Source organism: Morone saxatilis, unplaced genomic scaffold, assembly GCF_004916995.1.
Source record: "Morone saxatilis isolate NCDOM2014 unplaced genomic scaffold, NCSU_SB_2.0 Contig21, whole genome shotgun sequence".
In the NCBI taxonomy this organism is placed as follows: Eukaryota; Metazoa; Chordata; class Actinopteri; family Moronidae; genus Morone; species Morone saxatilis.
The window spans coordinates 9,407,624-9,421,874 of NW_023339774.1; the positions used below are offsets into that span (position 1 = coordinate 9,407,624).

General features: G+C 40.4%; 1 protein-coding gene across 1 annotated transcript in view; it reads left to right on the plus strand.

Moving 5' to 3' along the window:
- The window catches only part of LOC118332862 (transmembrane protein 132C-like), a 122,836-nt gene that overhangs the window by 41,487 nt on the left and 67,098 nt on the right, over positions 1 to 14,251 (plus strand). Inside the window, exon 3 of the mRNA XM_035668296.1 lies at positions 3,976 to 4,900. Coding sequence (XP_035524189.1) covers positions 3,976 to 4,900 — 925 coding nt within the window. The remainder of the gene's footprint in view (positions 1 to 3,975; positions 4,901 to 14,251) is intronic.

Consider the following 14,251-nt stretch of genomic DNA (forward strand, 5'->3'; position numbering starts at 1 on the left):
GTTGGACAAAAATTGAGCTTTGTGGCACAGAGGAATAAGATATACCAAGCTTTGCTTGTTAGCAGGATAAAGTCATTGCATTTTGGTCTTTTTATTGGACATACAATGAGAAACAGAATTTTGCCAGACTTTTCCTTGGAGCCTATCCTGGACCAAAACAGAACTTCTTTGGGTTAATAATGGATGGACAGACAGATGGACCAGATTTAGATTTCACATGCCAGCCTTGTCAGTGACCACTTGTGGTATATTTTTCAGTGAGTGAAGAGACAGCAAGAGTTGCATCAGCAGGTTGGAAAGTGGTGAACTCGTGTACAGGTGTTTCTAAAGCAGCAATGTTCTGCCGTGTTCTAATTTTAAACTGAATGAAGGAGGCGTGGGGGCCATGCACATCATCTCTATCCGGCTATAATCTGACTTTTTCTGAACACTTACAAGAAGACAATCTACCATCATCACCACCTCTCCCTTTTCACTCTCAAAGTGTTCGTCTTCCCACCTCTTACCTTGATCGCTTCCCTCTCTATAGATTGCCTATAGGAAAATCTGTTTGATTAATGTATTACTGAAATCAGGCCAACTTAATATGTTTGATCGAGGAGTGGTTGCAAGATGCACACATGGTGGAGGATAAAGATAGGATGAGAAGAGGAGGAGGAGTAGGAGGAGGGAGGCAAGATGAAGGGATTATATTTCTTGGGTGAAGTTCTACTCAGGTCGCCAGGGACGAGAACAGGTGATTATGAGAAACGGTTTGATTTGAAGCCACACATGGCTGTCTTGGGGACATGAATGCTTTAATACCATTTTGAAAGTTTATTTTTGAGGTGCTTGCCTACTGCATGTTGTAGGAATTCCATGGAAAATACTTTAAATGCATTTTAATTTGGAGTCCCATGCTCTTGTGGGCCTCTTGACTCATGCTACATGAATATAACATCAAGACATTAAATCCTGAATCGAACATATGTCTAATGATGAAGCCAGTCCGGTTCAGCTACATGTTTGATATGTGATCAGACTCCTCAACCCACGTCCTGAGGGCTTGGCAGTGCGCAGAAATCCTCCGCAAGAGTTTCCAGCCAGGATTTACCACAGCCTACAGGGGTTAGGTTATCTGCACAAATCATTCCCTTTTTCATTTGCAGAAACAGTCCTGCTGACATGATTTACAAGTACAGTAGCTGCAGACATGAAATCCAAGGGCAACACAGGGCTACAAATCACACCGTCTTTGCCTCTCTATTTACATCGACCTATTGGTGTCATAGAAAGGGACATATTCTAAATCTGAAGTTACAAATTACAAGGTTTTTCTGCTGTAATGAGGTATTTAGTTTCATCTGTGTCATGGTTAACGGAAACTAGGACAGTGTGTCACATCCCCCAGAGAAACAGAGAGACAGAAAAATCCTCTCACTGTGCTGTAAGCATGATCCAGCACCAACTAAGCACCTGCTCCCCTCTTGACATTGCTCTATTTTGTCATTTTACTGGGTAAACATCGTTCTTTTAGTCAAAACTGTGTACCAGCAGTCGCTCATGGTGAACTGTCTAAGCGGAGGTCTTTACATCTTTTATCATTCGTGCCCATCAGGGATGCAGGGGTTTATAAAAATTCAGTTTAACTCAGGAGTTCGAGTAGTTTGAAGCAGGTGCGCAACAATACACACAAAAAAGCAACTGCTTACAGAATATTGCAACTAATTCATATTTATGATTCTTTTTTTAATTAATTTCATGCCTTTGTTACCCATATCAGTGTCACACTTTTCACTATTAATGCATATGATTATACAGAATAGAGGTTTTTAATTAGGTTCAGCTGTGGGTCTGTTTTTCATTCAGGCAGCCAACATAATTTTCACAGCTGTGGTGGAGACAAAGGCCAGATTTTGAACTTTCTTGTATTTATTAGGGAATAAAATGGACTTTAATCCACCTGTTGACTTGTATAATATACCAAACTAGAAATAGCTGCTCCAGTATACCTTGACTTAAAAGTTATAACAGATGAAGAAGGATTGGATATTGACTATTTGATTGATTTATAAGGCCCACCATTAGGCTGGGTTTCAGCCAAAGACGGTTTCTTTTGATAAAAGATCTCTCAAAGACATACAAATGAAAGGTAGATAATGAAGTAGCTGTCCATAGTCTGATCTATTACTGTAAATAGCCTAATGCATGGCACAGAACCAGAGCACAATATCCCCTTTCATGACTCTCTCTTTATAGTGGTGTGGTATTGATTATTAAATTGATATATATCAGGTCATTTTATGTACAGTCCCAAAAATGGTTGAAACAGGGTATTGTGGAGGTGTGGGGTCAACCTTCACTGCATCCATGTTTCCTTCCTCTGCTGTGTCAAAGCTCGGATGGTCCTTTTTGGAAGTGCTGCTCTTGTGCCTGATGCTAGTTCTGTCCATCTGACCAGCCGGTCATTGCTCTGCTGCCACGGATTTTCACAAATCACTGCCACGCCACGTCTCCAACAGCACAGAGGAATGGGGACAGAAAATCAATGGGCTCTCATGGGCTACTCCATCAGTCCAAATATCTGGAACTTGATGGCGAAGAAAAACAGGGGGTTGGGAGGATTTGCAGGATGGAGAGAACGAGCGATGGAAGCAGGTTTTAGGACCATGCAAGGCTGGATGGGCATGCTGGTTTGTTTTAAGATAGGAGTGTGCGGTGGTTGTAAGCAAGACCAGTAAGAAAGAAAGAGAGAGACTTGACACCAGTGCCAATATGATACCTGAGTTTTGTTACCAATACCAAACAGACATTTTTCAAGACATTAGCACAGAGGCACTGTGAAGGTGTATGATATCATCATATATGTTTCCTGCGAATAAAACATCCATAGATTTGCTTAAAAATCATAGAGAAAAGATGCTCCTCATAGCTCCAGAACTTTCCTGAGAAACATCACTATTTAAGTTCTCTTCGGTATCAAAGAAGTATAAATACTTCAATAGAGAATGGAGTGTAAATCGGCAAAGATTCCCTGATTTAGATCAGTAAATATTTGAAGGATGAGTAAAGAAAAATACTTTTTCCCATTTCCATACAGTGTATAAGCAGCAGTAACATGTTGTACTAATGGGAAATTATGCATTACGTGTACAGAGCAATCCATCAAACTGCTGAGTTGAAATGGCACTGCCACTTAAGATTGACTAAAAAGTTTGTTTTAACCATCTAATACTAATTTTCCAAGATCTTCCTTGAGCTTTCTCTCCACCATCCACAATTTGTTTTAATGTTTTACAGCCATGAAGAGCTCCACCTTCTTTCAGTGTATCGCACTGTGGGACAATAGTGCACATCGCAGCACATGGAAATATCTCTGTAGCATATTGAACAGCTTTCCAGTTTGAATGCACTATATACTTATAACCTGCTTAGAATTACTAATACAGTATGAGACTGGGACACAGCCTAAGATTCTGACCAGGCATTTAATCCCAACTTTCCTTACCTGATAGTAGTTAGGTATAAGAGGATGTTGGAATGAGACTACTGATCAAGTCTGAGGAAGAAAAAAAAAAAGAAGTAAAATTGAAGCCGACAGAAAAACAGATTGAGTTAGTGCGTCATAATGAAAAGGATCAAGAGCAGGAGGGAACGTGGACAAGCCTGATAAGCAAGTGTTTTGGATTGAGTCTAACAAATTCTTTTAAATAAGAGCAGCGGCTCATGAAAGTGATATCATATGGAAATGTCTCCAACAAACCATTTAACATTCACCACAAGAACTGACTGTAGATATGATTGCCTCAGGTTGTAGGCAGTGCATGCAAATGTTACGTTAAATGTGAAGTGCCGCCATCCACGTCGTGAGTTATTTCCTCCAATTTTTCTCATTCTGCTCTTTGATTTCACACCTTGCTCTTACCTCAGTGGCTGAAACAAAGGTTAACAGGTAGATAAAATCTTCTTCTTTGTCATTTTCTCTATCTGTTTCAGTGGTGGACAGCAAGGTGATCCTGGAGGGCCTTCAGAGGTATGGCCCCACACCAATCTATCTGCCTGTCAGCTACCGGATCCTCAATGCTGAGGCGGCATTCTTTCTCCAGGAGGCAAATCAGGACTTAATGAGGAACTCCAGCCTGCAGGCTCGTACGGAGTCTTTCTTCGTCCACCAGGCCCGGCAGATACCCTTTGTCAATGCTAGCTACGGCCCGCTGTCTGTCCAGCAGCCTGTCCCTCTGGAGCTGCTGCAGACCCTGCCAGGGCCATTTAACACACCCTCCTTCTCTTCATCATCAGTGCCAACATCAGCGTCATCGCCACCTCTCTTTACATTTAACTGGAAGGTTCACACCTATATTATCAGCGAAAGGATTCACCCTAGTTGGCCAAAGGTTCAAGTGTTGTTCTACATTGCGGGGAGGGACTGGGATGATTACAGCGCCATCCACAAGCTGCCCTGTGTCAGGATGTTCGCCTTCCATGAGACTCAAGAGGTGCGGGGGACATGCAGGCTAAAAGGTGAACTGGGAATATGTGTTGCCGAGCTGGAGCCCCTTGCCAGCTGGTTCAGCCCACCCACCATCAGGCCAGGAAGACAGAGGGTCTCTGAGCAGGCCCAGGGCACTCCTGTGGAGCTGTACTACATGATTCAAACAACGGACAGTGGAGACTGCAGCTCAGAGGATTCAAGAAAGGACACCTCCGTCCGCACAGACCAGCAGAGGCCGATGGGCTATTTTGCAGGGCACACACCTATGCAGCGCATCGGGAGTGTCAGGCTGTTTCAGCCGCTGTCGGAGCTGAAACTGGACAATAACTTTGTGGTGATGGCACCCTCCAAACCCATCCGGCAGAGAGAAACGGTCTCTGCTTTTCTGGCTCTGTCCACGCTTTCCACAGTGCCAATTTTCACCCTCAGGTGAGTCACAGTTCACTCGGCTGCTATATTAATGTTCAGTCATTTTCCAAACTAATCTCAACAGAAATCATTGGACATACAAACATAGGAAGGCATTGGAAGACTTTTAGAGAAAGCAGCAGTGATAGATAAAACCAATGAGAACAGGCCACAACCAAAAATCTGACAATGCATGACAGCATTTACAGTACACCCTTCTGTCACTTAATGTCTCACTTGAGTCACTGACTATTGTGCTGTTGCATACCACATGAGTCATTTCTCAAGAAATTCTTGGTCAGTGTTTGTGTGAGTCATATTCTGAAATTAAACATGCAGGGTATAACTAATTTAGTACAATGCCTCTGTGTTTCTAAAATACTGTACTGTATAGCTATGTTATGCACTTGCCAAACCCACCTTCTTATTGAAGAGATCACAGACTCTAGGCAACACAGTTACAGTCCAATCATGCATTTACTTTACTATATTGTTGTGGTTTGGAAACAACACACAGCTTGTTTAATCAAAATAACCTACCAGTTTGTTATTAGTTTATCTACTAATCAGAAACATTTAACATCACAAATTAAAATAAATGTAAAAAACAAAGACATGGTGGTAAACAAGACCGCCTCAATTACCTGGTTTTATTGTGTGAAACAGCACTGACAATAAACACTCAAGATCCTTTCCTACTTTGGTTTAGAAGAATGAATTTCAGCTGGCAGACAATCTTTGTGAAATAATATTATTTCAGTGACAAACAGAGCTTGCCACACACCAAGTCTTGGCTCTGAACCAATCTGAAACCTCTTGGTATTTGTTTCAAAGTTTTCTGCAAGCGGAAGCATGAGCTATGTCCAACTTAAGTAAAAATCTGAAAAGTGAGAGCAAAGTTTGAAGGGAGTTCATTTATGGTTTATGGTATATTTGTTTCTGCTTACAGTGGAAATAGATAACTTTTTTGCTTTAACTTATCATTATGAAGTAAATGTTAATTGCACAGTGCAATGGTTATAGAATAAGGACACCATCTATGTTTAGACAGGCTACATATAAGCCTCACTTTCACTATGCAGTCTGCCACCGGGCACAATTTCCAGACACATAGACTAAATGAATGAACAAACTTTTTCTTTTTCTCTTATGTTTTCGTTACTCTACTCTTGACGCAACCTCTGCTGTAGTTGTTCGTGCAAAGCAAAAAAGTTACTCAAACTATTTTACTACTATGCAATGCACATGCAAGCATGCCATTCCCCCCTACGATAAGGCGTGATGCCTGTTCCCCAAATGCATATATCAGTATAAAATTTATAAAATAATTAAATTGTGACAATTTCAATTTACCTCTTCAGTGAACATCCTTCTTTCTTATTTCCAAAGCAGTGCTGATTTCCTTACAGAGCTGGGCTCTGAGGAAAATGGGAAGCGATCGGCTGCCTTTGCAACAGCGGCGCAAACAATAATGCCACTTGGAAATGCTAAGCAGGGTAATTGAAAAGTTTCCACTTTAACGGCAAATTTTTATGGTTAAGTATGACCTTCACAGAATATACAGTTTTTTATTTATACCACAATTTCTACCATAAATCTCACTAACATGCAATAATAATCTTCTGACGGAATAAAACCTCCAAAACAAGGATTTTCGCAGAGAAGGTTTGCTTTTGTTTATTGTAACCTTCCAAGTCATTTAGTAAAGAAATTACAGCGACATTGTAGTGCTTAAAACCTTCCGAAACTGCATCTTTGACAGTGTGGAGGGGATTGTTTTGACTGGATAACACCTTAATTACGCCTTGGTGCTATTTATGAAGATTGTTTTCATGTACTCACCTTTAAAATTGCTTGTCTGAGGAAAATTTTTATCTGAGGTAATTCCACACAACAACAACAAAGTAGTTATTGATTCATTGAGCTTTGTCTCATACAAATTACCATTCAAAGTGACTGTAATTGCTCCATGTTGTGTGATGCAAATTAAGGTGTAAGGAATATGCATTTCCACTGGGCTATTTCTATGCCTGAGATCTAAATCATGGCAGATGAAACAGTTAGCAGCCTTAAAGTGGGGCTGTGACAGAGAGCCTTGGCAATTTGTCAACCCTGGGTGAGCAGGAAATCTGCCAAAAAGCCTCATTGCTTTTTCTCTCGCTCCAGTGATGATGAACTCCCATGAAGTATTAGCGCTCGCAGTGTGTGTTTATCACATTTGTCAGCATGTGTGTAAATGGGAACTTTAAAGACGGTATTTTTCCTTTAGTGCCTTTTTGCACCAGTGTTGCACCCCAATCGTTCAGAAGTTCGTCTTTTTTATGTTTTCCGTTGGGATAGCATGGACTTAAAATTCAACCAAAATACCTCATTAGCAACCAAAAGATTAAACCTCAAAGTGTTTGAAAATCACAAGCTACTTTACAGTACTTGACTACCAGCTTACCAAACTCTGTAAATGAACATCCGAACACTGATGATTAATCTTTCGTCAGCTTTGTTGTACGTTGCTTTTATCTTACGAGGGTAAACCTGCGGTGCCATTCAATGCCCTTTTTCTCTCAGTTGTTGAACCCCAGGATTATGGAAAAACATTACTTTAAAATACCCTTTAAGCACTTGATATCCCCACGATGATGGTGCAATTCGAGTTCCGATCACTGGAGGTGGAGGCTGGAGTGTGTGTGCGTGGATCCTTGTTCACGGCAGGCGTCTTCAACTTGCTATGTTGAATGCCAAGGCTCTGCTCCGCCCGCTCACTGTATGTGTTTGCATACTGTCGGCCAATGTTTGCCTATGCACTGTGGGTGTGTTTATGGGCAGCTTACTTTACAAGTCGGTCTGGTGTGTTTCTCCCAGCAGCTAAGGCATCATCAACTATTTATGTTCTCTGGAGTTACTCCCTTCTCCTTCCCATTATCTCCCCACCCTCCTCGTCCTCCTCCGCCCCCTCTCTTACCCATCCTTCTCCTCTCCTCCACCATCCTTGTCTGCTGTAACATGTGAAAAAAGAACATTGAGAATCTTTCTGGACAGCCTTTATTCCTACATGTGCTGCTGTCAGATGGAATCAGTGGATTTTTTAAATTTCTTTTACTCACTTCTGCCCTTTTTTTTTATAGAAGTAGAAGTCTCTTTAGGAATTTGGAAAAATAACGGGGTGTATAATCCTCTTAATGTATTGTTCACAAACTGACGTAGGATTACTTGCACTGAGCGCACCTTTAATTTTTTCAAGCTTATTATACACTAAGTGAGCAAAAGTGGGACCAGGCATGCCTTTAAATGCCTGCACAGTTAAGATTTTGCTGTTAATTTAACTACCTTTCTTCTCCCCAATGGCAAAGCCAACCAGCACGGCAAGATAAAGGAAAATATGTCTTCTGACTGATTATGTGAATTAGATTTCCAAGGGCTTATAATATTCTAGCTTGTTTGAGAGCACTTTAGAGCACTTTATACAATCAGCACATGTACCATCAGAGTCTGCTGAATCACCCATCCATCTTTTGGGTCACAGTGGTTAATAGACGTTAGTCTGATATCTCAGTGTTTGAATCCTGTGCACAAAGGTCAAAGCGATCTGAATGCAAAGCAGTAATTTATCACCATGCCGCTTGGGCTCTGATTTGTGTCTAAAACTATTTTGAGTAAAGCAAGTTTAATGTTTCAATAAATGAATACCACACATATAACCAAAAACATAAAACAGTTTTCCTCATTTTTTTCTGCTCAAGTTTCCTGTAAGCTGCCAACTGTCCCTGTAGGATATTAACCTGATGACTGCAGCAAAATGTATAAACACTTTCATTAAACTTTTAATATGGTAAATAAGGTGCATGTGTACATACTGACTGTGAATGATAGTGTTACATCGGCGGGTTCCAAATAGAAAAGTATCATGCAAACATAAATGTGCTTCCTAAAACACTGAGTCTGTGAAGTGTTTTCCTCCAGCTGTGTCCACTGGACTGTAAATCTTGGCATCCTTCTAATACTAAGATAATTCATTTATTGTAATGTTTGGCTTGTTGTTTTCTTTTTGCCTCATTCCTAACTTTGAGTTAAACATACTGTGCAGATCAGGTAACCTTGTTTGCTTTGTTAACTCACTCTGGACCTTCTTAGGAAATCAATAGTGAAAGAGATTCTGACATTATACCTGACATTACATTACTTCATACTGTCTAATAAACTTTATTTATTTACAAGTTCTTTGCAGAAAAAGAAAGTAAAACACAACACCGGGGGAGACAATAAAGTTTAAGTGCAGGTTATGATTTTAAGTAGGAATAATTTAGGTTCCTCATGTAACAGAATCTGGATGATAACTCATGTTATCAAACCGATGCCTGGCCATCTTCTTTAGCTTGGCTGCACACAAAATCAGCACACTTAACCGAGGGGCTATCTTATTGGCCATTTTTTGTCTCTCCGCACTTATTGCGTAATTGGCTGAATTTGATCTAATCTAAACTAATCTAATGTAATTATTTTGGATGTAATTGCCCAACCGCTGGGAAAACACACGGACGTTTGTGCACACACATGGATATGCGCATAAACACTCATATTTGTAGACATACGGACAATCGCACACATACATGCATGGACGTGCTCTGTGCCAACCGTAAAGTCACGGTGTGTTTGTCATGCTAAGGGCTCCCGGTGGAATCAGTAATTCCCTGCTCCCTGCCTCATTAGCCATGGAGAGAGTGGTGTAACAGGTTGGAAAAGGGTTCTCTAGCTACTCCTTATTCAACATGCAAATGAAAACACCATTTCCTCCTGAACAAATTAACAGGCTTTTCAAAAGATAAATTGCCCCAGCTGTATTGTAATTTTGACTAAACAATCCGACATATTTCCACAGATCCCCCCCGGGGGCAGTGGTTGCTGATGAATGCAAATGAATTTATAATATGTGAGAGTGTGAAGGTATAAGTATGAGATTCTTCATGCTGTGCCAGCCCAAACAGTCAGCACTTGTTTTATTATTCAGAGGTTCAGCAGGTGAAAGAGGTAGGTGTGCTGTTTGGCTATGAATAAAGGAGTAGATTTAGTTGACATTGGTCTGGAGTTACTCACTGGTTTTACAGACGTGACGCAGTGCTTCGTGTCAGCCGAGTCTGATCCTTAACACAGTTCAGGTTTACAGGTCGTGTACCATGGCTGTTTGTTATTGGTCATTGTTTGCTGACATATCAGCAGGAGAAAAGGTTGGAATAAAGATGTTCTCCCCAGTGTATTAGTCTTATCTTGACTGCACTCCTCTGTGATTCAGTTCTCTGTAAAGGTCACCCAAGATAGGTACATCTCTTTTCCATTTCCATTCCCGTACTTATCTGTACTTTTTCTTGTATTTTATCTGCTGCTCCGTCTTGGTTTCTCTCCGCTCCTTGTGGTGTTTAACCTTTCTCTCTCTCTGTACTCGTGCTCTCCTTTTCTGTCACTTCTGTCTTTACTCTTGCTTTCGCTAAACTTGACATGCTCCTTTCTGTTTGTGCAGAAAGGCTGGCAAAAACCTTCTGTGTTTTTACATTCAAATGAAGAACTCTTGCCTTAAATTAAAAGTCAATCCTGTCTCAGTGTAGAGTTCAAAGTCTCCTTTGTTACTCATCTCCCACTTCCCTTTGTCAGGCCGACACCAGTGTTTACTTTGACAGCATAGACTTTCCTCATCTACTCATTAATAAGTAATTAGTGATTTGCAGCCTGTAGAGACTGTTCACTATGTAGATCCTACTCTCTGTTGGGCCCTGCCACCACAAAGCAATCACCAGTTGCCCGCAGCAAGTAATTTGAATCCTTGTATTTTCTACCATAATGATTTTCCATCACTTTTCTCCTCTTGAATATGTGTCTAAATTGATGAATTCATTGGACGTCGGAAGCCCAGAATGCATTGCTCTGCCACTTCCATGCTGCCTGTCTTCTTTTTTTTTTCTCTTTGCTCTTGCTCTGTCCATCTGCCTTTCGGAAAGGCTGCACAGCCCCGAGGGATTTTTGTGATCCCGCAGCTTGGCAGAGGGTCATACAAATGTGCCGTACCATTCAGAGTGACACATGCCTCCAAGACTTTTGAGTATCGACAGGGCCAGGGGTCGCTTCGGTTTTTCTCTCTAGATGCTTTGAACTTGCGAAAGTCTTGCAGGCTTTTTATAAGGGCAGCAGAGAGAATGAAGGAAGCTGCAGTGGGGTCTTCCCAAGAGAGTGGTGCTCCATATCTGGGCTAGTGTTAGGATTACTGTATGTGCTGTAGGTAGAGAAGTGTATCTATCCCTCTCAGATGTTTCAGCTTGTGAATCCAGAGACAGTCTGATATAAAACCAACAATGATGAGCATTGTAAATTAAAGCTGAATTTCACACAGAATTAGGTTCAGATCTGTCGTTGTGTATCAGTATAGCCATATTTCTGGCTTTTGTGTGTGTTTTTGCATACAATTTGCTTTGGTAATACTATTATTATTACTTCCAAACTGTAATACTGAGGAGATTTTGTTGTACAGTTCAGTTATTCCGGCAAAAATCTATTTGTCTCATCACAAGTTTCTCAAAATGTTTCAGCTTTAAATAAGTATTGATTTGAAATTGAGAGTCGTTTTCTCCTGATAAAATAACCTAATTTGTGTAAAAAAGCTGCATGTTTGGCATCCAGTGTTAATGTTCCCCATAGCCTCCCTTGACAGAGCTGTCTAACAACAAAGTAGTTACTAGAAATTGAGACAGCAAATGTCATATAAACTCCACTATTGAAACCAGTTTCCACCATACAACTGTCTTCAGAAGAAGTCAATAAAGATGGCGACACTTTAGTCATCATGAAAACAAATTAAATACATTGCTGATTTGTTCAGTATCAACATTTTTGCGACTTGGCAGCAATGTTAACACATTTCTTCATTATGTTTCTGGCTAAATGTATTTGTTGTTGCAGATTTGTGGTATATGTCCTTTCATGGAGACAGGATTACTTTATTCATATTATTTTATGCTGTCAAAATAAGAGAAGGCCAGACAAATGACTCTGATTAGAACTACAATCAGTCACTTGTGTCTTTAATCCTGACTTTGATATAGAGATGTTCCCGGTATCGGCTAAAAGAAAGTCAAGTCAAGTCAAGTTTATTTATAGAGCACATTTAAAAACAACAAACGTTGACCATTAATCATCATTAATCAGTTGCATTTTGAATCAGCTGCAGACGTGAAAAAGATGCTATTTCTCAGATGCAAGAAGCAAGACTGAATACATTTTTTACTTAAGCCAAAATGCAGCCTCTGGCACAATTAGATAATTGCACATGATGGGAATGGGATTATTAAAATTTCAACACAAAATAATATCTATTGCTGCCTAAACTACAAACAGGGGTTTGTTTGGATCACTCACATATGACTACAACTCATGGAAGCTGTTGTTTTTTAATTCTAATTTATCATCATCTTAAAAGTAATGAGGTGCTCACATTGTACTGCACATTATAAGAAACACCCATTCAGCTCTGGATAGGCTTTAGAGAAGCAAAGAACCATTTCGAAAGAACAACAAACAAATGCTCCACCATTACACTGGAAACCAAATGCGAGTGGGGACAGAAGTGAACCTGGAAGTAAAATGGACTGTACTTATATAGCGCCTTTCTAGTCTTTTGACCACTCATTGCCCTGTAAACTACATGCCACACTCACCCATCCACACACATTCATACACTGATGGCAGTGGCTGCCATGCAAGGTGCCAACTGCTCATCAGAAGGGAAACTCAACACCAAGCAATTTGGGGTTGAGTATCTTGCTCAAGGACACTTCGACATGCAGCGAGAGGAGCCGGGGATGGAACCGCCAACTTTCTGATACCGCGGAGCTGCCTTTTCTTAAATGATAGTAAATAGATATTTAGGTTTATCCATACAGATCACCTTCTTTACTGGCTTATGGTGGATGAATTTTGTGGAATGGAGTCCACCAATAAGTATCACAAGTTGGATATTCCCAGCAAGGTTTTACAACAACCCCGAGGGGCCGAAACACAAAAAATGTTCTTTATACATTTTCCCTACAGGAGCGAACACCTCCAGGATAAATCGCTACCAGTGGACTTTCCCTTTCTCATATCGATACAGCTACCTGACTTCTCTGAGACTTTTGTTGATTAAATTCGCACCTTAGTAGTATTTCAAATCTTTTGCAACTCTACCAACCACTCTAGTTGAGAGTAATCCTTATAAATAAGCTAATAGGAGTATTTCAAGTTAGAATGAACTGTCAGTTTGAATTTCCTTAAACAACAGCACCCGATGTCACCAACTAGTACATTAGCAACGATCTATAATCATAACATTTCCATACACCTCTCTTTACCATCGCCCTCCAAAAAGTCCCAACATTAAAAATATGCAAATGACTTTGAGGTTTTGTGTTACAGGCTGTCAAGTCCTGTGGGATCAAAACTATCAAAAGTAAATCCTTATGAAGAAAACATCAAGGAATAAACCAAGTGATTAGAAGGGCCAAGTGTGAGTTTGTCCTCGATATAGAGGGAGAACGAAGAGAGGAGGGACGATCCAACCTTCTAACAGTTAGCCAAGCTTATTCTTGCCAGGTACTTAGCTTCACTACTATATCCCAACCCTCTCCAGATTTGATACAACCTCTACGCCACAAACTATAACACACCTTCACTCACCAAGAATCTCATGAGCAGGAAGCGTCAGTTAATCCAGTAGAGATACCGCATGAGCAAGATAGAGTGTCGCCTGAAGAAGTCGTTATAACAACAAGTCGTGGACTAAGCTAAAAATAATTGCAACACCAGCATTACATCCAGTAACCTCATTTATAATACATATCTCTTATCAACTAACTAAAGATTCAATCGGGTCCGAGGTTTTAAAGCATCCAAACTAATATTAATGGAGTCCGTAAATCTTGCACGGTACATTTCAGAATACAACGCTGTAGACTAAGTCTGGCATTAGCGCTATTATAATGGATTGGCCAAAATTCACACAATTTGTCCCAGAGGATTTTATGGTACGTACAGATACACATTGCTACTCTGTTGGTTAATGGGTAAGTGTTAACAAATATAAGAAGCAGCCATTTCATTATTTGACTTGTTCTCAATATGGGTAGGGGTATATCAAAAGCGATAAACATTACGACAAAAGTTCTCTAAGATATTTATACAAACTTACTTTATACACAGAGTAATTATGTTACATGAACCGGATACAGAACATTTAAAGAATAATAGTCTTCCAATAAGTGAGAGGTATCAGCCGAACAACTCTTATCACCAAACGAGTCCAACCACTTTCAGGGCGGGGCGCAGTGGCAAAGAAGCGGTCTCGTACCAACTAAATTC